This window comes from Pararge aegeria, chromosome 14, assembly GCF_905163445.1.
Source record: "Pararge aegeria chromosome 14, ilParAegt1.1, whole genome shotgun sequence".
Taxonomy (NCBI): Eukaryota; Metazoa; Arthropoda; class Insecta; order Lepidoptera; family Nymphalidae; genus Pararge; species Pararge aegeria.
Genome location: NC_053193.1, coordinates 16,361,190 through 16,386,425, shown reverse-complemented (window position 1 = coordinate 16,386,425; position 25,236 = coordinate 16,361,190). Strand labels below are relative to the sequence as shown.

General features: G+C 35.2%; 2 protein-coding genes across 2 annotated transcripts; one reads left to right on the top strand and one right to left on the bottom strand.

The window, feature by feature from the left end:
* Positions 1–3,259: 3,259 nt before the first annotated feature.
* On the bottom strand, positions 3,260–22,223 carry LOC120629165 (rho GDP-dissociation inhibitor 1). The gene is made up of 5 exons (XM_039897989.1): positions 22,043–22,223; positions 20,187–20,424; positions 18,002–18,111; positions 12,317–12,431; positions 3,260–8,727 (listed from the first exon to the last, which is right to left on the bottom strand). Exons 2-5 carry the CDS (start codon positions 20,413–20,415, stop codon positions 8,528–8,530), a joined length of 654 nt encoding a protein of 217 aa, XP_039753923.1. The 5' UTR covers positions 20,416–20,424; positions 22,043–22,223; the 3' UTR covers positions 3,260–8,527.
* Positions 22,224–22,667: 444 nt separating this feature from the next.
* Positions 22,668–25,026, top strand: LOC120629353 (oxidoreductase-like domain-containing protein 1). The gene is made up of 3 exons (XM_039898277.1): positions 22,668–22,806; positions 22,989–23,108; positions 24,675–25,026. The coding sequence occupies exons 1-3, from the start codon at positions 22,801–22,803 to the stop codon at positions 24,876–24,878; spliced, it is 330 nt and encodes a 109-aa protein (XP_039754211.1). The 5' UTR covers positions 22,668–22,800; the 3' UTR covers positions 24,879–25,026.
* Positions 25,027–25,236: the final 210 nt, after the last annotated feature.

Here is a 25,236-nt window from a genome sequence, read left to right as displayed (position 1 = left end):
GAAGTACAACCCACTGTGCTATCACAGCTACCATGATGATGATATATAGAATGGAAATGAAACAGAAACATTTGAATAAATAAGCTTTATTTTTGGCCAAACTATTACATCGCATACAACTTTACACATCTATTGAAATAAACAATAAATCAATTACTGCTTTAACGGATACATCAATATAAAATAACTATAGCACTTAGAACATAGTATTATTATTATTTAAACGTACTTACATACGGACAATTATAAGAATAGGTTATTAAAGAGCATTAAAAATTGATAATTTCAATATGTAAATAATCGAATTACTTATAGCTAGCGTATTAAAAATTATAATAATTTTTATTTCCACTAATAAAACCGAAAAAGCCGTCTTAATAATTACATACTGAAAAATAATCTATATTATTTCATACATTCCGAAACACTTACGTTATCTTAGAGTCCGAACCTGTTCTTTTGACATAATGTAGAAAATTGGTAATTAAAAAAAAAATCTTGACCTATTAGTAAAAAGAGGTAGACAAGTTTGAGGGCTAAACTAAAACTTGGCTAATTGGCAAATCTCAACTCAACGTTCTAATTAATCGTGGACCATGACGTCAAAAATTTCAGTACTACTAATACAGTACTACTTACTGCAAGTGATGCAATAATTTAGTAGTTGTAATATTTTCGCGCAACAGTATAATTACTTACGACTTAAGATTATCGAAGCGTCAAAGTAAAATGAACTTTATCACACACGCATTAGAGTCGTAAATTCTGTGCTTGTTTTTAATTTTACGTACTCTCCGCCAGGAGCGCTGACTCAGCTGGCTTTAGAAGTTTAGACGAATTTAAGCTGTAACTAAGACTACACAGTAACGTTACAGTAAGATGGAGTTTATTTTACATTCACCTTAAGAGTTTCAATACTCAAAAACGACTCTACAATTCTGTACATGCAAATAGCGCTTTTTGACGTCAATGTAAACTTTATACCTCTTTTTACTTTAATCAAAGCTTATTTAAAATTTGTGACGCGTTATGCACCAATAAGTGTGCTTACACACTAGTGCCGTTTGCGCTATTCATATCAACTGTCACTCTTCGAATGTAATTCTCATTTTGAATCATTTCATAAAACAGCTGCAGGGCTAGGCACAAGCAGGGGACAAAAGTAATATCCCCCGATTAACTATCGTGTCCAACTGCTAAAGCTTGCAACATGGAATAGGAGAAGATTATCCCCGTTTATTTTTACCCACATATTATTTGGATATTATTTCCACTTTTGCGCCGGTGTTCGGAGAGTTGATAGAGCTGTTGGAGAAGATAAATTTTTATCCTTTCCCCGGGGAGATAATTATCTCCTGGCCATGCTAGTCGTGCTATCCACTACCAGTTACTCTCCGCCTTCGATCAATAATGGACTAGATATACAGTCACAATGGTATTCAATGTATGGAGTAGTTTTGGTTACATTTTCAACTGTATAAATATTGTATACAACTTGTTATATGAACATCCTGAATGAAAATAAAATATTGCGTGAATTTTATTCTTTTTTGTTTTAAAACTTAACGTCCGGTCCGAAAAAAATAACCTTACTTGTACAATATTTTTGTTACTTGTGAGACCTAATCGTGACTGAGACCTTATATTCCACAGATACCGTTTGACTATTGTCAGTATTTTTTAGTATATTAATGATCGAAGCATTTTCTAAGTTTACCTCGCGAAAACCAATGTGCGATAGTTTTTATCGACTCTGCGCTTAGTTTTACAAATACAATAAGATAGTGAATGCCAAAAGCACTGCCTAACCATTTTTTTTGGTTAAATAGATTTTTACACATTACCGATGAGATACCCAGCTGAAAAATTTTAACAATCATCCTTTACATCGTAATTTTTTATACACACAAGTGAGTTAAAACCAAAATATAATTACTATCACTCCAACTATTGGTAAAATGTAAGAAAATGTATGAACAGATAATTGAAAAACCTGTTTTATTTTTTCTAATGTAGCTTTAAAAATATTTTCAAAAATGCTATTGCTATTTTGTAAGTTATCACTTCATTAGGGATATTGTTGTTTGAATCACATGTATTTGTATTGTAACCGGTTATTATCAGATATACGCAATACAATCGGGTCTTAAAACGAAGAGCACCAGTGGCACCACTGAAACATCGGCTTTAATTCTCGTCAAGCGTCCACTCACAGTAAATTTTTTCTTACTTGCTTTAACAATAATATACAAAAAATTATTTATTCATTACTTTTATCGTGTTATTATCTGTTGGATTATTTATATATACCAATATATAAATTCAAGGTCAGGTCTGTTCCTTCCAGAACTAAGCACATTCACTCCGACGGTGTCTTCGTGGAGTATTTTTATCAATATTTCCAACTTAACTTTAATCCTCGCCGCAAGCTCTCAGCTCAGCGGTCATGCTAATTAGCGGCCGGGCCTTCGCTTTCGTACATTTATATTTGCGTAAAAATATTACTTCTGAACGCTATTTGGGTACCTGAGTTGACTTTACAACGCTTGTAATTAATGGAGTTACCAAATCTTTACGTTTATACGATATACAATACGAGTCTAAACTGTGACAATTAAATAGTTTGATAAAAACGAGGTAAAAGGATTAAAATGTGCAAATACAGAATCAGTTGGGAATCGGAATACACAACACAACATTGCGTGTTAAAAATATTAATGAATGAATGATTTATTTTAAGTAGAACGTTTGAAACGTCGAGTCAGTGTACGAAGTGACTCTACCACAATAAACTCTAAAATAGAGAAAAGTATTTTACAATAAAGTAATGAAAAGCTTGTTTATATATTAAGACGAGCAAGAAAAAATTGAATATAAGGTATAAGTCCAAACGGAAGCGGTGATTTCCAAGTTTGCGTCCTGCGTCACATGTTGATGATAAGCAATACTACTTTTATCTAGTACTAGCGTACCCAGCCCGGGTAGATTTTGCTTTATTTTATTTAAACAATAAACTTACATCATTAAATTTTTAATAAAAGCTGTATTTGACAGTTTGACAGTTCAAAAATAGGAGTGCTCCGATCGTCACCAAACTTAACAGGATTACTAGCCAGGTCAATCCGGAGATTCCCTGAAAGTTTCATTGAAATCGGTCCAGCCGTTACGGAGCCTGTACGGAACATACCCACACACTTACTCTTTTATATAAATAGATAGATAGATAGATTAAATTACGTTCTGTACATAATTATTGTCATTCAAATCAATTGTGACGTCATGTTATTTTATCATTATCACATTAATTTGATGTGTGTATTGTCCAAGTACATTTATTTATTTATTTAATTTGTCTCCAAATCAGGTATACGGCCGTCGGTATGAGGTCGTGAATGCACTTATCTACAGCACGCAGTACGCAAATTTGCACGCTACATAAAGTTTGACGCGACAGTTTGGACTCCGCTTTAAATCTTTAGGTGAATCATCACAGTAACAAAACAATATTTTATCATCATACTCCATTAACCATGGCCCACAACTAGGCAGACTACCTCTTTCATTGAAGGGATATAGATGTGAGACCTTCCTGGCTGTTGTTTGGAGCTGGCTACATGGTTCTTATGCCCGTTTTCACCAAAGTTGAACAAGGCAATGCCTAAGTAACAACGAAGCTAAGGAGATTCTATGCAGCTTTGCATACAAACCTCACACCAATCGATTTTCACTAGGCAACGCATATAACTTAACTTGTCTATGGTTCTTGCCAAAAGTTGCCGTATTTTGTGTTTGTATCATCATATTATTTTTTCGTACGGATTTAAGGTTATTAAAAAAAAAAACAATTTTTTCTCATCTGTCAATGACAAATGTTATTATTGTCAGTTTAAGAGTTCCTTAACCATTACGCACGCGCGAATCGGTGTCGTAACTTTATATGGTCTTTCCTTAGCCATTATCGAAGAGAAAACGAATAAATCGGATGCCTAATGATGTAGGAATGTGCTAAACATTACCTAGGCATCCGATTTAATCGTTTCCTAGGTTTAGTGAAAACGGGCATTAGGCTCGAAATAATAAACCAACATCAAGGTAAGTACAGATTCACAAACAAAGACCGAAATTGAGATCGTGTTCTTATATTTATGTCAGTTTATAATTAATCGGGTCTTAAAGATGGCTACTATGGTCATTCACCTTCACTCACCAAAATGCAGCAACCGCCCAAATATTGAGAGCGATTAAAAATGTACTTTATATGCAAACCCTTAAGAACTATTTTACACTTATCAAAAAGAAATAGATAAGTATAAGAGTAATACTTTTTATATTATTATTGCCACTCACGCGTCGCTGGCTATTTCCTTTACATTACAAGCTAGGTATTAAAAATATACTCCATTATTGTGTACCAACACTTTACAGGCACGGCGACACAGCGCCGCTAGTAATATATTATTTGTCTCGCTCCCACTTACAAATAAATACGACGAAACGACAGAGATAGATGATAAAAAAATATGCAACCGCAGTTTTCGCCGCGAAAGTTGAAAATTCCGGTGAACCGATTCTGAGAATTTCTTTTTTATGCAGGTGGTAAGTGATGATACAGCCTAAGATGTTAGCCGGCTAACTTGTTAAAGGTATGGCAGTTATGTAATCCTACCCCTAATCAGTTTCTTCTTGACATCGTACCGGAACACATCGCTTGGGGTGTAGAAGTACATATGATGATAGTGTCGAGTGAATCACGTTTAGTAATCAATAGAAAATATAGCTGATTGTCTTTATGTGCGGCTTTGCATCGTATCACGATCGAAAGAAGTTTTATGTACGCGTGTATACATGTAAGCCTTTTTTTTTAATATATAGGCAAGTGTTTGACTGTAATCACACCTGATGGTAAGTGATGTTGCAGCCTAAGATGGGGCGCGCTTGCCTAGATGTTGCCTATTCACTCTTGATTTGAGGGTACCCAGATTATAGTTATTGGGGAAGCCGGAAGATGGGAGGGCATTCCAGGCCTCTGCGGTGCGGATCAGAAAGAAAAAAATCTTCGCTCTTTTGCGTTGTAACCGCAGCTATTTTCAACTTTCGTGACGCACTCTGTACTCTGCTAGTTTTAACATGAAATTGAGGGTACTTATCCAACTATGAAGTATGAAATTGGCAAAGATTTAAATCGTTAGATGTGACACCAAACCCTTTGAAAGTTGATAAACAGAGATTTGAAATTAAAAAAAAAAAACAAAAATAATTTAACAATAATCGCCTACGATACGATTTCAAGCCACCGATGCGTTGCCAGCTTTTATAAAAAGTGCCTATTAAATAATCTTAGGAATATTTTTTTATTATACACTGTCAAATTATACAAATAAGTGAGTTCTCTTACCTTTACAGTGTGACATGGAGGTGACGGCGTATCTAACGATTTAGTTCTTTGTTTAAATATATAAATTTTTGAAAGCTCTTTTCGCACACACAAACATAAGCTCACGTAGCTTGGCTTGAAATGCTCGATACAGGTATGCCGGTTAAAGTGCCGACTTTAATATGGCTGACTAATCCTAAAATATAAAAAAATGTAACGTAATTCCTTATCCATAGAGTCCATAATTCAACAGATTACAATTGCACTTTATTTGAATAATATTCTACAACTTCAAACATTAAAAAATTTAGCTTTTTTTTTCTATTATATAATAAAGTCCATAATTTAACAGCATACGAATAGCTTTTAATACTTTTTTTTTTAATGGGCCATACAAAATTTCCTTATCATCTATGTATTTGAATAAAGAATATTTTACGTTTATATTTATTTCAACACAGCCAATCCAGTTTAATAATTAGAGACTGTGTTTTAGATGCCTTCTCGAGACGCGTGCTACCTAAAATCAGCTTAAGTCCCACAGCTGGGCAAAAATCTCTGGCTTTGAATATGGTGCTTATACCCATCACGCCGCTACAAAGAAGCAAGCTCGTGATATCACGCCCCCTGAGTAGGCATCGTGAATCATAATTCCATATGAACTGAATACAGATAACGATCAATACGAACGGTATAAAAATATCGGATTTTATTAGAAAAGTCACTATTAACTAATGTAGTATCAAAAATTAGAGAGAACTCCTGTTATTTAATAATCATTTTATATGCTATGGTATATGCGTGTGGTTTCAATTAGGTTCAAATATTTTTTCCATAATCTTAATCGACGGGAAATAATATTTAAACCATGCATTTTTGTTTAAAAATTCTTATGTATAAAGACAAAGAAAGGGTGCGGTTGAATCGAAATCGAATGCAAAAACATTTTTTTTTTTTTTTGAAATTATTTCAAATGTTATAAAAAACATGCCAAATTTACTTTCTAAATATAGATAAACAAATATAGGCTCTTTAATAAGCCCAGACACTAAAAAAACCAATCTTTTAAGTCAATTGCTTTAAACTGTTCTTCGCTGTCTAAATGTACAGCTTCCCTATGAAATATCTTTTCCGGCAGTTTGCAACCGATACCATTAAATGTATTATCAATGTCAGTGCATAGATAATTTACAAGTAATAAGGCATCATATGTACTACTAGGTAACATAATTCGTACGTGTCAAGGATATTTTTGTATGACTAAATTCACTTTTTTAAGTTATTTCAGAAGAGGTGACGACATCACTCAAACAAATTTCTAAAGGTTTAATCGAATAATACAGCAATATAAATAATATTTGTGACACGCAACCAATTATAACTTTAGCAATTGGGCTTTCGTACTATCTTGTCTCCTCAGTCAGCCACGTGTTTCGGGCTATACGTACCCTAAGAACGCATTATTAGGTAGAACATTAATAAGATTAAAAAACACCGTGTATATTCAACTACGATCTGACTACGTACGTCGGGTGTGTGCTGCGTGTGTACACGTAGCGTGTACGTCACACGTGCCTGCAATGTTCATACCTCTGCGTCCTTGGATACGTTTAACCTCGCAACTGGATTGGACACGTCATCATAAACAAATGTGCGTAATATTTCGGTAAACCTCTTGAGCAATGCAACACAATGGCACAAACGCAATCGGTTTTCATTTAAGACGACCAAAAATGAAACATTAAATTGTTATAGGTATAGTGTAAACTCGCCATTAACGAGCGTCGACGAAATTTTCTCTTGGGCGTTAAATTATCAAATGAAACTTGTAAAAATAAAAAAAATAAACTTTGAATTTTATATTTAATCTGTTTAAACACCTTTAGCGACACCGAATACTGAAAAGTACAAAAGTAACTTTAATATTATAATTTTGCCATTTCGTACATACAATTATTGACGTAACAAAAACATGACATTTGGTCTTCATTCAAATCTTTAATACCGCCGTATCCAAATAAGTTGATTTTAACTAGTGTATAGTGACACGTCTATCTCTTTCCATCGTCTGTAATCTGACAGTTGACAGAAGGAGACAAAGCAACACAGATCAATAATCATATAAAGATGGTTTAGGCAATAACTTTTCAGTATTCGGGCGCAATGAATTCCGTAAAAATATTACATTTTGTACTTACTTATTTTACTTATTGTATTTGCAATATTTTTCATGGGAATTATAATTATTATTATTTAATACAATTCACATTTTAAATAATTAAAACGGACCTTTTTACACCATCTATTTCTCAATTTAACACATTGTAATAATAAAAGCTCATAAAATATTTACAAAATAAAACTTTTAAGTTTGTTTGAAAAAGAAAAAAATAGTATCCGTTCAACTAAACTACTTAATATAACCAGAGAAGTAAAAGCCTTGAGAAATAACGTAATACGTACTAGAGAAAAAAGCATTCTTATCAACTCCACATAGCTAAAACCGGTTAAACTATATCTGCCGATTTACGATCAAAGATTAGGGGGATGTTCGACAACGAGTCTTTAACGAGTCGTCATCGAGTCGTCAACGAGTCGTCATCAAGTCTTCAAACAGTCAACAGATCAGCATCGACTACCACTCCTATTATGAGCGACCAATAAACGCGTTGCTGGCATAAACGAGCTGTAGCCAATGGTATCAAATTAATACAATAAATTTTGGTCACTAAAATGCTAGATAATTGTTTTAATAACCGTTATTTAACGGTTCTTTATCATATGGATTAACGATAGACTCAAGACAACGATTTCATACCGATCAATATACCTTAACTTTTAGGCTTAAAAGTTACATGCACTTTTTTCTTTATATATATATAAAGAAAAAAGTATATAAAACTCGTGTGCGTGTGTTTGTCACTGAAACACCTAAACGGCTGGACCGATATGGATGTTTTTTTTGTGTATATTTTTTAATTAGGTCCATGGATAGTTTACATTCACAATTGGCCCGGGTAGGTGATCAGATTCCCGGATTTTTTTCTATATTATTGTCGCCCACTCTAGTACGTAGGTACATTATTAACCAATGAGTAAAAAGTGCAAGAATGTGAGTCCAATCCAGTCTATAAAATAAGCCAAGCCCTCAGCTTAATCCTTCCAATCTTTTTTAATCTCGAAGCACCACTCCCACTCCAGATGTATGTTCTTGTCGTCGTCTGTGAATAAACTGTTCACGCTGTAAGACCCTCTAGCGAGCATACCTGAGGGGGCGTCCTCCGGGGGGGTCGTGTACGACTGGATCTCTATCTTGGGGGGGTACGAGCCGACCATGTGGGTCATTTTGTCAACTGAAAATTAAAATATGAAGTTTGAAACAGTATTCAGATCCCGGAACCTATAGCGGTAGAATGGTGGCCTATTTTGTATCTTGGTGTATAATAAATTCAGTTAGAAATTATAGAAACTTGCCAACCTTTTGCTAGCTGTATTATCTATGGAATTAAATCTTTGACTGGCGACTGGCGACCCTGATTTCTGAGTCTAAGGCCGTGGGTTCTATTCCTCACAACTGAAAAATCTTTGTGTGATAAACATGTATGTTTTTCAGTGTCTGGGTGTTTATCTGTATATAATAAGTATTTATGTATAAAATATTCAGTCATCTTAGTACCCACAACACCAGCTACACTTACTTTGGGGCTAGATGGCGATGTGTGTGTATTGTTGTAGTATATTTATTTTATTTTATTGAATACCCACTGAGATACAAAATAGGACTGCAGAACATATAAAAATCCTGGAATAATGAATCCCCAAATTGCCAATTACGATGAATGAGTAGATGAAACAAAAAGGGTAAAAAAAAAAAACTACAACGTAAGTTAGGTAAATCTGGGGTGGATAGACTTTAGTGCATAACCATATTAGCACCAATAAATCATACAACAATTCACTACTAGTTCTCAGTGCACAGTCATGTGTCATAGCATATATTACAATAACTTGCAACTATTTATGGATATACCACCTGCCAAGGCACTACACACCTTATGACTAAAAGCACAGCAGTGCTATTTAAATGGCGGATGACTGACAACAATGCGACGCGCTGAATATTTATAAGCGTGTAATAATAACGTCGTATGAATATAAATTAATACATCCATTAATAATATAATACGTACCCAGCACTGTACAGATTGCATGGAAGGAAATTTGAATTTAGTTTTAGTGGAACTGTGGCGTGCACTCCATAAAGATTGAAAGGCACTACCTACACTAGCAGAACTATAGGAATCGAATAAAATAAATATCAACACTAAACTGTTACTAGTATAACCAGCGTCATTAAAGAAAAGAATTGTAAAAGGCCGATGTCGTGCTATCCCTTTCGCACTTATTCGCACACCCGCACATTGTAAGAAAGAGGAGAAGAAGAAGTCTTTATTGCACATACAAATAGAAAGGCAGGTTAACAAAATAAACGATAACACAAAACATATGCACAAAGGCGGCCTTAGGATCTCCTAAGGCCGCCTTTGTGCATATGTTTATGCCTTTGTTGTTTTATGTGTTGTTGTTGTGTTGTGTGTATGTAGGTACGACTCTGCGTTAAATCTTTTCGTTGTTGGCGCGGGTTATAAATGCTATACAGACCAAATACGAACTAAAAATTGCTTAACATAAGGTGAAAAAAAAAAAAAACTTGTACTTAAGAAATTTGACACACTTTATTCGAATAGAGTCCCCAAAACAAACCATTGTTCACTTTGGTCTTACTTTCGGTTTTATAAAATCCGATAGATGGTGTTTTCTCTACGTGACATATTTTGCGAGACAGAATGAAGAACACACAGAACCCTTATTCAGCCATCATTGTATGCAGTGCAATGTGTTGAAAAACAGAGAAAGCGCTCGGAGCACTTCTCACTTTACACCCGAGGAATACAAACTTTTGCCCACTTTCCCAATAGTAAACGTATTGAAAATTAGGAGTAAAATAATTACTGCCTGATCACTAACATCAAGCGACCCACTGGCTCGTTTGCCCGCTATTAATATAAAACACTACTAAAGTGGAGTGGTTTATGATGCTTCAATATGAGTCTAGAACACGGTTTCTGTATGTTCTTAATTCTGTGGTCCCCGATATCATAAGGAACACCTATGGAGTCGCGCGTCGTTGCGTCTTCGCAAAGTTAGTGTTAAAAAGAGATTAACTGATCCGTCTGAAGTGTGTGCTTCTCCTTTTTAGTAATAACTAGCTGACCCGTGCAACTTCGTCTTCACGAAATCGGTTATTACCGGAATACACGAATAAAATAACATTTTCCAAAAATAAAGCCTAGCTAGACCGATTTATCGCCCCCGAAACCCCATGAAAATCGTTGCAGCCGATTCCGAGGTTCCAATTACATATATACAAGAATTTCTCGTTTAAAGATATAAGATTCCCCATAATTTACTATTGGCAGAAAAATTTATCAGGCTTCAAAAAATCAGGCAGCGAAGCTTGTCATTACAAGCTCAGGACTTCCGGCATGTAAACAAAACTTCAAAAATATAAGTTTCGATCGCTCAAATAGTAGGTACCTACGTACGAGTCTTTGAAGTAGCCGACGCTCGTCTTTCAGATGGATTACAGACTTTTAAAGCGAGCGAACTATTTGAACGAACGAATAATAATCTCATAGTAAAAAAACTACTTATGAACCGTAAATCTACCGGCAAGCGAATCGTGTGGCTCTTGCAATTTTTGACCCAGCACACGCACTATAACGTAAGCAATTAAGTAAAATGAATCTACTGACGCTTGTTATAGAGTAGCAAATTCTACGCAACTGAATTTTATTCTAGAATAGTTTCCAAGAGAGTTCTGGTTTCAAATATTATATTATATTATGTATTATTTTATTTGTGTAATCTAGTTCAAGTATTAGTATGCAGTTATTAGCAAGTATTTTTTTTGAATATGCACAAACTGCAGTACCTATGTTATCCTTTTGTTTTCCTTATCCTAAGGTTGCCTGGAAGAGATCCCTACAAAGCGATAAGGCCGCCTTTTGTATACTTCTGTCTGTGTTTTTTTTTTATTCTTCTTCTGTATTTTTATTTGTGTGCAAATAAAGAGTATAAATAAATAAATTCTCTATTCAAATCTTAACAAATTGTCCAGTTCTGTGACATAAAAGTTGACAGGACTTGTATAAAAAACTGTTCAAATCAACGTCACAATTCATAGTTAGCATTTTAGTAGTAATTGTTATTTTACAATAATAACAAACCAGCTAGCTCCTATAAATAGAAAAAAAATTCGCATTGCACGCAAGGTACATGTCCTGCGGAGTACCGTCCTGGGTCCATCAACCTAATTATGCCTCAGATCGATGGACAGGGCTCCACTTCTTTAGTTAAGCCTCATGGGCCTGAAGATAGCAATGATGCTTGTCGGCAGAAATAAGCATGTCAGTGGTACCACCCCAGACGAGCTCTGCCACAAAAAGCTATACTACTACGACTATAGTATACAACGTGTAAATGAAAAGCGAAATAATACTTCACTGGCTTTAGAGGTACATGTGTACTGTCTTTGATACTTGTCTGTGATACCGAAAACCTAATAGTTTTTGAGTGAACCACTGCCATAGTTTTTGCTAAAGGAAACCAGATCCCTAACGTCACATGCAAAATTCAAATCATGTTACTCCTGTCGCTTTATTAGACACGCGTCGCATAGCGTTGGTACTATGCGTGTGTCGGTATTTCAACTTCAATAGGGTTGTCACACTTAGAATGTTTTTGATTTAATATTTTTACAGGATGATTCCTTATGCAATATACTTAGGTACCCTTTAACAGTATTTCGTTATTCGGTTACACGTTGTATAGTCATAGAGAATGGCCAAGTCAAGTCAAATGAACGCAAGATGTAATCACCTGGTACTCCCATACGGTAGGTCTTCTGCACGTACTTGAGACCGTGCACGATCTCACGTTGCACCACGAAGTCGATCCTAATTCGGTATTGCACGCCCTCCTTTATCACGAACACCTGCAATTCAAACAAAAGCGCATCTAGATAGGTCACCAAAAAAATTTTTTACGGCCCTGGCGTAGTGGGTTGATAGGTGCAATATGATTTTTATTAGTTTTTACCTACATTTGGAGCCGTAGCTTAGTGGTTAAAGCGCTCAGGCCGCGATTGCCAGAGAGTCGCAGGTTCGAGTAAAATTACTCTTTAGTTTATAATCTGTATGGTTTGGCGGGACGCTGGCCATGGTTAGTTACAAGGATGGTTTATTAAACCCCTAATCGGTTTCCATATAAACCGATTGCAGGCAAATCTTTGTCGCTAGGGTGGTAACTACCCAAATGTTAACCCGGTGACAGCTATCAGTCTACGTAATTACATTTCAATCCGTCAAGTAGTTTCATAGTAAAGCGCGAACAGACAGACAGATAAAAATAAAACCTATTTCGCTATTTATACCAATTATATCGCTATTATCTACTGAACATTCAAAAATCTAATGTGGCACTATCTTACAATAATAACTACTAAAAACTAAAAATTATTATCTGACTAACATACTTTTCCATTACTACTTAAAAAAAAATTAATTTTCATCTCCTTTCGATTATGAAATTTACTTTCTTTTATAAAGTTTATATTTTTTTGTTTTTATATGTGATTTCATAACTGGACTTCCCTCAACTAAATAGGTACTGACAGAATACCAGCGTGATGGGTACATTAGTATCCGGAACATTAAGCTGCGTCAGAACCTTTTTATTGGCACGACACATCATAGACTTAAACTATTAATAATAAGGTACAAAATTTTAAGTTACTCCGTATGTAAGTCTGTTTGTGTTGTTCTGGTAAATAAACAAATTCTATTCTATTCTATTCTATTATTCCATCCCCTTAATTTTAGGTAGATATAGTAGAAATACTGTAAGTTTTTAAAACGCAACATCTATTTTAGAGCAAGATTGGAACTTTGTGAAAAGTTATCGACATTCAATAAGTTACTGAAATAGTTGCCGTCCACGAGTTTCATTTCCACGAGTGTTACGTCACTTCCTTGCAAAACAAAACAAAACGACGGAAAGCCATTCATCCAACACAAATAGTAATCTGAAGTATGTCAGGCGTAAATGACTTGAGCGACTGACCTCACTAACACAGTCGTTGTATGATCGCAGAAAATATTATACATGAATACAAAATTGAAGCGGTGATATATTCGTTTGAGCTTAGTAAGAAAAAAGAGAAAAGAGCGTAAAGAATTCAAAATTTCTTCATTCATGTAGGCCTATCACGGGCACTTATGAAGCGTTCAAACATATGTTTAAATAATTGTAAGGGGATGGTGATAACATCGTTCGCCAACTTAAGCCTAAAGCTACGAGGGTTCCAAACGCGCCCTGGTCTAAGAAGAGGCCACAACAAACATAGTATAGTGGTAATTTTTTTTTGTTATCACCATCTCACGGTAAATTAGTATTCAGCTATGAAGTTAGAGCAATTCACACCCAAGCTTTTTTATTGTTTAAGTAATCCTTAACATTATAATAGGATTTTTATATAAAGATTTAATATAACTGCAATAACCCTAAACAGGTTAGCCCGTTACCATCACAGTCTGCATCATTCCTTACTAGCAGGTGAGATTACAGTCCGGGGCTAACTTGTAGTGGGATAAAAGAAAACAGCTTCGGACCGAGCTCGATCTTAGCGCGCACCTCTAACTTTTCGGAGGTATGTGCGTTTTAAGCAATTAAATACCATAATATATAATATATATTTTTATATACTAATAACACTTGATGCAACGGTGAAAGAAAACATCGTGAGGAAACCTGCATGTCTGAGAGTTCTCTATGGTGTTCTCAAGGTCGTGTGAAGTCCACCAGTCCGCACTTGGCCGGTGTGGTGGAATACAGCCTAAACCCTTCTCATTCTGAAAGGAGACCCGTGCCCTGTGGCCGTTTGATAAAAAAGTTGGGAAGGGGACTTTTATCAGCAGAAGAAGATTACTATTTCTTTCTCCTCGTTCGTCGGCTGTCTACGTATGTATGTCTAATTTATAAAAAAAAAAATTTACTTTTTACTTTTTTTACTTCCGAATTGCCTTTCATTAAGCTTTTGCAAAACTTGTGTGTTCACGCACCTGTTTACCACAAAATGGACGATTTATTTAAAGAAATTTGAATTATGTCTATAACTTCTATGTAGTGATCCAGAAGAGGATTATTATCTCTTCGGGATTTCTGCCTCGGCCTCTCGGTCTGGTCATCGGATGCCTACCCTAAAAACGCAAAACGTCTAATTTTAAAAAAACCTCGATTTTTTCACTTTTTAGTGACATCCGAATTGTCTTTCTTTTAGCTTTTGCAAAACCATCCTTTACGCACCTGTTTACCACAAAATAAACGATTTATTTAAAGAAATTTGAATTATGTCTATATCTTCTATAATACAATAAAAATTTCTAATACATAAGTTATGGAAATATTAGTGAATACATTTTCCCTTATCGAAAGAAAAGGGAGCTCACAAAATGACAAAATAAATATACTATGACAATACACACATCGCCATCTAGCCCCAAGGCCCAAAGTAAGCTTAGCTTGTGTTATGGCTACTAAGATGACTGAAAAATATTTTTCTGAATACTTATAACATACAGATAAAAACCCAGACACTGCAAAAAAATAATTTTCATCACAAACCTTTTCCACTTGTGGGAATCGAACCTACGACCTTGGACTTAGAAATCAGGGTCGCTCCCCACTGCGCCAATCGACCGTCAAAATAAATCCCTATTCCTACCTAAAATATCTTTAACGACTTTTCACACCATCCACAAATTTCAAACTTTACACTCCTTGTGAATTCTGCCCAAAAGTCCAGAAGGTGAGTTATAGAGCGTCGTTTTAAAAAAAATACGACATTATCTCACGAGCTCGGAAGTTCATATGCCGTAAATCATTTAAATGTTTAAACGTGACATTTACACTTGAGTCTCCGACGTCGGCATTATGTCCAGCGTAGGGTAAGAATACACTGGCGTACGTGACGAGTTCGCCATATCTAATTTTGTTTGGAAGCTCGTCCATGTCCACAACCCACCCACTGCTGGGAATCTACTAATCTACAAAACTCCTCTCATAGTGGAGACACACTTGACTTAGACCACGAAGCGGTGATAGCTTAGTGGTTAGAGTTTCTGCCTCATTTTAGGTGGAGCAAGTTCGATCGTTTTATTTAGGAGTATATCGACTCATTACCCACCCACTACTGGTCACGGATCTCCTCCCACAATGAGAAAGGGTTAAGGCCGTAGTCCACCACGCTGGCACAGTTCGGATTGGTGAGCTCCACACGCCTTTGAGAACATTGTAGAACTCTCAGGCATGCAAGTTTTCTCACAATGTTTTCCTTCACCGTCGAAGCAGGTGAAATTTTTCATTACTTAAAAACACACATAACTTAGAAAAGTTAGAGGTGCGAGTTTAGATTTGAACTCGGCCCCCGGAAAGTCAACTTGAGCTCCTAACCACTGCGCTATCACCGCTTCTGTTGTTTAGGTGTACTCCTTAAATATTTTTAAACTCGCGATAATTTCTAAATTAAATGTCCGATTTAAACGAGTATTTGACTGCTATATATATACCAATGCAGGTTTCCTCACGATGTTTTCCTTTATCGTCGAAGCAGGTCATATTTTAGTAATTGAAACGCACATAACTTAGAAAAGTTAGAGGTGTGTGCTGGGATTGCGGGAAGTGAAGTCGAAGTGCTACTCACTCGGCTAACATCGCCCCAAGCAACTGGTTAAACAAATAAACAAAAAAATCTATCCTCTTATAATCGCATCGCCAGTCAGATTTTATCCTTATTCGAAGTGTAAAAGATCATATGGTATACGAGTATGCGATTGATAAACCGCAGTGTAGTCTTGGACTATTGCCAGGGGATTTAGTCAGTCGTTCTCATAGGCTAAACATATGCCGTTACTAATGCCACCTGTCTCATATATACATTCAGCTTTAGATTAAAATTGGTAAATACATTTATATGTTATTTTATATTTGGAACGACCAATGCTTAAGTCTAAACAGAGAGATGTTTTTTTTCATTCCTCTATTGGTTAGCCCTTGACTGAGATGCGAGCAGGATAACCTGTTGCTTCTCAGGCAGACATTGTGGCACCTTAATCGTAGTTTATACTTGGCTTCGTTACCTAGCTGAACGCTTAATCGCTCTGGTAACTAGTAACTAGCCACGGCCGAAGCCTCCCACCAGGCTAACGGGACCAGCGAAAATTCGGAATCTATAAATTCTAAAAAATAGCTCCTGCCGGGGTTCGAACCTGAGACCTTATAGGACGACTTATAGGACCACAGCGTTCGCCACTGAGCCAAAACAACGACTAGCTGTTGTACAATTGATGAATTATAACAAGGTTGATGTGAAAGCACACCGCACGTACATATCCAAGGATACAAACGTATCCATAGTGAGACAGATTATTGTTGGTAAATGGCAACTTCTGAGTTTCTTGCCGGCTTCTTCTCGGTAGAATCTGCCATCCGAAATGGTAAAATTAACAGTAGCAGTTTAACTTGTAAAGTTCAATATTTTATATATATAGAAAAGACATAGATATAGGTATAAATATATAACAATACTAACACTAACACCCATTAGAATCCTAAGAAAAAAAATCGTGTATCTGTATTATTTTTAATCGTGAAATATTTTTATTTAATTATTATTAGGACAGACATTTTGTTATTGCTACGCCCGAGCCCGATTGTTTCCCCTGACAATTTATTAAATTTGTGTCCCGTTTATGATAACACGTATTTCAGTATTAATTACTCACGTTTAAATTTTTGACGACCTGCAACGGCGAGCGCTATGAATTTAAGTAAGAGGTCCCGTGTTTGATTACCGGCAGAGAAAACTCAGAAATTATAATTTCTTAATTTTCTCTGTTCTGGGAGGCTTTGGCCGTGCCTAGTTGCCACCCTACTGACAAAGACGGGCCGCTAAGCGATTTAGTGTTCCGGTGCGATGTCGCGTAGAAACCAATAAAGTGTACGACTACCATACTCCGTAACAGGTTAGCCTAGCTTAGCTACCACTGACCACCTAACTTGTAGGGGTAAAAAAAACGTTCGCCAATGCTTGGAGAGTTAATTAAAAGTTGTGGGGGAAGACAAAGTTGTATCCATTCCCCGGGGAGAAAAATGTCTCGTGCCAATACTAGCTGCGGTACGGAAATGCAACTGAGATGACCATTATTAAGTTCAAAGTTTATATAAAACGTAAGCATACAGAAAAATCTTGGGTGTCAATTGCTCGAACTTCATAGCTTAAAATTAATTTACTGTAAGATGGTGACAACGAAAAAAAAACTACCCTGCTAAATTTGTTGTGGGTTATTCTTAAACCAGGGCACGTTTGGAACCCTCGTAGGATTATTGGCGTGTGAAGTTATCACCATCCCCTTACAATTATGTAAACATATATGTATGAACGCTTCATAAGTGCTTGTGATAGGCCTATATGAATAAAGAATTTATGAATTTGAATTTTGTTGTTACCTGTTTCTTCAATTCACTCAGGGGACCATGGAGGTGCAGTTCGAGGTCATCTCTGCCGGGGACGCACAGTGCCAACTTTTTCACTAACACCTTACGAGGGTCGCACGGACCTACAATTAATTATCAATGTCATCATCATATACCAGGGTTACAGAAAAGGCCGTTATTATTCAGGTCATTTCTAAAGGATTTGGTACAATAATGTAATGTACGAACGGAAACGTAGTCCACGTTACCGTTTTCAAGATATTTAACAATGTTTTTTTTTTAGTAGAAATCATTTTTTTGCTCAAATTTTTACGTAAAATTGAACAACCACACAAGTTCTGTTTTTTTTGCTATTAGAGGGCATAAGTGACCTGTTAGTCGTTATAACTTAACCTAGGAATCACCTTGTGCTCGGATGCTGAGTGATTCAGATGATTCCCAGAGAATAAAAAAGTTTCACGAACTCTTATGTAGTGTCTAACGACGTTAGGCGCCGTCAAAAGTTACAAAGCCGATTCGGCGGATCGTAGAGTTTAGGAAACTCATTAAATGACACATGATAGATGAAAAATATAATAAAATTGTTTTTTTATAATAACCTAAAGATCCATATGAGCAATGAAAAATATGATAATACAAACAAAGCATAGCCTGTAACAAGAACCATAGACAATTTGTTTTTATGAGCTGCCTAGTAAAATGCCTAGGTTTCTTCTTTGATTAGGCGTTACTTACTTAGGCATCGCCTTGTCCGTCGTTAGTGATAAAGGGGATTAGGATCTATTTAATAATAAACTAACTTAATTTAAGACGAAGTGATTTTGAGGCAGGTATTTTGCCCAGATATATTCATATCAAGTATAGAGCAGTTTTAAGGGGCCATGGGCCGTCTGGTATTATTAAAAAAATAATTTATCATCGAAAACAGATAAGAAGTTAAATATTTCTGAACCGAAGATACTTTACGAACGAAATCTAACCAAATAGGATCTGTGAATTTTTTCCTGGATATGATGAAGCCTCAGCACATTTTCCATTGGTACGTGAGTGTGGGAACAAACTGACAAACACACTTTCGCTTTTATAATATTCGTCGCTTTTGTAATAGTCGGATTATAGTGTTTATGTGAATAAAACACAAACCGACAGGTGATAAGGTCGTCATGAGATCTCGAAAGATATGGGACGCGATATCTATATTATGTTTATTGAATTGATGTCAATTCAATTCACAGAATATAGATCATAACAAGATGCACACATCTATACTAATACTCTAGCTGTTGCCCGCGACTTCGTCTGCTTTTGATTTAGTTTTTTGATGTGGCATTCAATTTAGTTGTAGTTCTAAAAAAAATTAAAGTTTTCAGTCCGCTGAGGAGTTCTGTCTTCTATCTCCAACCACATACATCAGATCTACAAAAATAATTATTTAAATCGGTTATAATTTTTCGGAGTTATGGTGTAGAATCGTCAAACACTTTCATCCCCTCTCCCAAAGGAACCGAGCTTAATGTCGGGATAAAAAGTATTATATATTACTTCTAACACTTCCAAGAATATGTGTACAAAGTTTCATGAGGATCGGTAAAGTAGTTTTTGCGTGAAAGCGTAACACACAAACTTACATTGACATTTATAATATTAGTAGGGAAGTAGCGATGTATTATAGTTGCTGGTTTATGTCTTTGTAAGTATTTGTATGTTTATTTCTTATTGTTTTTAAACAAAGAAAGAAAATTATTTTATATTTTCCCACATATTCGCTTACAATTGTATACAAAAATATAACTAACAAAAATACGAACACTAAGCATGTGGACAAATACGGTTTCCGCACGGCATGTGGATAAAAACGGTGTCCTAACCTTAGACAGCGCCTAACGTAAACGTTCGTTCGTGAAACGTTCTTTTTCTCTAGTTATCACCTAAATCACTAGGCATTGGATTAAGGCGATTCCTAGTTTAGTGAAAACTGGCATTAGTAACTTTGTAGTGTATAATCAACAAGTAATTTAGTCATTGAATAAAGGCAATTTTTATTTTTATTTTATTTTAATTTGACGTAAGAAAGAAGAAAAAAAACATTGAATTCAACTGATTTACGGTTTTTAGAAAGGAGTTTTCATTGTTTCTATGTAAATCAAATTGTCTTTGCTTAAAATGAAAAGCTAATTTCTAACTTTCTAATTCTTACAGACAACAACAGCTTCCAGGCCTTCCTGTCCCAGCAAGGCCTCTTTGTACTTCCTGAGGGACTCGTCCTCCTGGTCTGCGGCTAGTATCTCCTCGATTGTTTTCTCTGGTGGGGGCTTGTATGAAGACTTGATCTCTTCATCTTCTGCCTCTCCAGTCCCGTCCGTCTCCAAAGACAAGGTGGAAAACTCTTCGTCAGGTGTGATTCTTACTTCAGACTCTCCAGACATGTTTTAGTCCTAAATACAAAAAATACATGCATTGAATTTTAGAACCTCCTTTTTTTATTTACACTGGAACCCAGTTAGAAACCAGTATAGGTTCTAATCAATTGCCTTAAGTTATTTACTTTATAATGAAAATGAAAAATCGTGATAACTAAAAATAGAAGATGACATATATAACAGTATATTGAAACCAATTTATGATTTGAACAGACTTTCTTGGCTTATTTTCACTAAAAAGATTTGATGTGTTTGAAGAACATGATATTTATTACACAAAACTATTTTACAAATAATTTAAAAACAATAGACCCAGATCACCACTGAGTGGTGATTTTCGTGTTAGACTTTTATCAATTTAAAAAATACCAATTAGACAGCCTTCCATAGTGCCTAATCTAAGTACCTAGTTAGGGAACTTAATAATTAGATGCTGAATAAGTCCAGTCTAGTGACTTTATTTAAATCAAATATTCAAACTACAACAATACAATGAGTCAAATAGTTGTAACAATTTTATAAATAAAAAACTAAATGAGTTGTAGTATATTTTCCTCATTCCTCATATGGTGCAACAATAATTACACTGTCCATTCAGATGAGTTTATACAAGTGTTTGGGAATCTGTAATGTTAATATAAAACTACAGTAGATATCATCACATTATTATTATTATACAACAGATTAAGCAGCTTTCGCTATTCCTTGTGATTTTTGTCTTTTTTATGTTAGTCCAGTCTATTCATAAACTGATTCTGTGTTACTGCAGTCACTAAATCTTCAGGCAATGTATTCCATATTTGTATAACTGTATTGCTGAGAAATCCAGAGCAAACTTATGAATCTGCCATTTTCATAAATCAATATTTTTATGGAAACTCATACCTAATGTGTATGAGTACACATAACACATCTTGGCAACCAGTGGCATGCACACTGAATGCCGGGTTACTTACCAGGGTATGCAACCCTGGTAAGTTATCCGGCATTCAGCAGGTCAATTGCATAAATTGGCTTTTAGGTTATTTAAATATTTACTAATATATTTTATGATTTCGAATAACGTAATTTTAAAAAGTCTAGTAAACTCTATTCCTCAACACGCAATTTACATAATACTTACATTATAAATAAATAAAGTATTTAATGATAATACATGTTTCATAGTTTAAAAAAGCTAAAAAGAATCTTGCCTGGTTTGAAACTTTGTTTTCGTTTCTTCACCATTATGTTAATTCTAGTTTAATCCTATGAATAGTCACCTACTTAGCTGATAAGAGAAACCCTAAAAATACACACAATACATATACAATGAATGGAAAATTATAACTACAATCGATTACACAATGAATCATAATAGTTTTTTTAGGGAATGGTCTTCAGTCACACAGCCAGGGCTTAGGAACCCAATAGCGTCATAGCGTGGTGCCCACATAAACTTAAAAGGGCGGTTCCTAGTCTCACTTAACCAATTGCATAAATAACCATTTAATATGATGCAAGGGTATTTTTATCGCTAACGTACGCTGACATCAAACCAAGCCTATATGAATATACAACAGAGGACATTATCGGCTTCGTCATTCTAGCGTTATCAAGGCATCCATAGTCAAAAAGGAAATTATTAACTCACCTCTTAAAGTAACGAGCAATTTGAAGTAAACGAAACTCTGACTATCTACGAACAACACTAACTAACATTCAAAATAATATGCGTACAAAAGCACTACAAAAGCGAATTGGAAATTTAGATTTATTTGTAAAAAAATCTGATCGAAATGTTAAATGACAGAAGACAAAGCAGTAACATACTGAGTGCACTGTTCGTTGTATTAAGTCTATGGCATTTCCGGTCAGCACTTTACACTTTCCAACACACCTCTTCAACTGCTCCCAATGCTGTGACTGATATTGTGTATCTCTTGGCGCATACTGATCATTAAGAAAATATGAGAGAGAATATGAGAGAGATTTTTTAGATTTTTTTATAATATGACGTTCAATTAGTTCAATGATTAACGTCGTGATTAAATATGCCCGTAGTTAAACAAGACTATCACACGTATGATAATATAATTATATTTATAACTGAAACTGCAGCAATTTACTACCTGAAACGGCTATGATGACTATATAATGTCGTCATATAGAACACATAAGAGCGAAAAATGGCTAAAGCTCAGGGGCCTGAGCTTAGATATACATTGGGCCAGAGCTATAAGCAGAGCCAAAGAGAAAATGTAAATTATCAAAGAAATGTCAATGTCAAACTCGAAACCTAAGTAAACAATTTTTTTAATTTTGTTTTGGCAACTGGATAATATTTACGAATAAAATTATGTAATAAGCAATACAAAATACATAAACAAAGATAAAGTAAAATGCTTAGGTATGCTTGTAAGTTATTTTAACATTTATTCTTTCATTTTGCTCGTGATTAATTTCAATACAATAGTGTGATGTATATTGTTAAACCTTTGAAAGAGTTGAATTTAGTAATAAGTCGTTCTTTAGTTTTGAAACCGAATTACTAGTTATTTGCATGAACACATGATTAAAAAAAAATGTCTGTGTTACAGAAAACCAGATTGTTATTTTCGAGGCCCTTATTCCTATATCAAAAGTTGTTATACTGTAACAATCAAACAAATGAAGCCGACGACGAGAAGGAAAGAGAAATTGAAAGGATTAAGAAAAATGTAAGACCTTGAACCTGTACCTCTTTAGGTAAACAAACTGTACCCTCTCTGTTCGACAACCTCTCTTGGGGGCTTTATCTGTTGTCAGGGCATTTGAGAATTTAAAATTTTTGATTTTTCTCTGGTCAGGTCTGGTGGAAGGCTTCGGCAGTGGCTAGTTACCACCCTATCAACAAACAAGTGCCACTAAGCAAGCATTCCAATACAATGCTGTATAGAAATCGATTAGGAGTATGGGCTTAATATCCCACCTATACTCCTAACAGACTAGCCATCTTAGACTATAATCACCATGCCATTTTTTCAACCAAATTGAGAGTGAAAGAATTTAAAACAATGGTTCTAATAACTTATGCAAAATTAAAAGAAAAACAAACAAGACTACCATATTTAACTGTATCATGTCTCAAAACCAGGGGAAATTGCAGTCAACATGTAGCGGAATAAAAATAAATTATCTACCAAATGATTTCTGTGAGAAAAAGATGAAATGATATTTTGAGGGTCCTTCTTATTAAGGATTGGAATACAACTTGCAAAGCCTTTTGTTTATTGGCTAACATCCTCACATCTTCTGATGGCAGATTGAGTTTTTTGTGCTACCATACTATCACGAGGAAAGTGTTGTAAAAAATATTACTATTAAATTCAACCTGACAATAGAGATTTGGCTTAGATTGATTAATGATTTTAGGCATTAGTGGGCCAGAGCCAGGGGTTCACAACCTAATTAAGCCAGTGGTGCACTTATAAATTAAGAAATTTGATACAGTGTTCACACCCTAAACTAGCTGGTTAAAATAGATAGGTACTTGTAAGTTAGGCAGATAGGCTGAAAAAAACACTTTCATAATAAAACTAATAAAATAGTTGGGCAGTATTATTTTTAAATTATAGCCTAGTGGGTAAGACTTTGGTTTTGAATATGATCCCCGACATACATCTTAACTTTTCCAAGAGTCTTAATTTCTATTAATTGAGATTTTCTTTAATTTAAGATCTTAATTTAACTGTGAGGGACACTATGAGAAAACCTGCATGAGTATTCTCCATAATGTTCTCAAACACATGCAAAGTCTACCAAACATTCTGTAGTGCAACTGGCTTTAGAAAAGCAAATAGGCTATTTTTATTTACCAGGCTGCATTTAAAGAGCCCACAAAGTTGATTTTTGAGGGTAAAAAAAAAGAAAATTCACCTGTCTGCCATTTTCTCGTACGCAATCAAGGTCGAAGTTTGCTTACATTCTGTAGCAAGCCTAGTTGGTTTAGAAATATTTCATGGCTTTAAAAAATAGACCGGTATTATTTTACCGGACAGCATTTGAAGAGTCTCTGTATTTGATTGTGGCTAAAAGAAAAGAATGCTATACGGTATACCGCCTGTATAACATGTAAATGAAAATCGAAAAATTACTTTACAGGCTTTAGAGGTAAATTACTTACCTCTAAAGCGTTTGGAGATTTTCATCATTTTATATCATCTGCATACCCTCTATGCACGTCACTAATGGCGATGTTTTGTCGTCGTATATTTTTATTCATTATTATTAATTTACACTTTCAGGCTTCATTTGAAGAACCTCCAACGGCCTGCTGCAGGTCTGGTTGTGCCAATTGCGTATTCATAGTGTGGGCAGAAGCACTCACATCAAATATGGAAAATGCCGGACCTGAAATAGCGGAGAAGATCATGAAATCTGTAGATGATCCTTCCATGAGGGCCTATTTGGAACTAGAGCTCAGAATCAGAGGGTTGAAGAAAGATTAACTTTGTTTTATTGATAACAGTTTATTGGTAGTGGATAATTTAGTTAGGTTTAATAATAACAATTGAAAAATATGCAACACGTATTTGGCATTGAGTAGTTGAATATTTGTAAATAATGTAAAATATAATAAAATCAAGTTTAATGGGAGATGCAATCTTTTTATTTCTTGATACCTAATTTAACAGAATACTTTAAGTCATCTAAAGACCAGACTTAATGAATTCAGATTCAGAGAAGAAATGATTTATACCCAAATTGCCACTGTCGAGGATCTAATTCTAGACCTTCCACTTTAAGAAACACAGCTACGTCAGGCAGGGCGAGAAAACCACCTATGTCCAACAGCGGACGCAAATC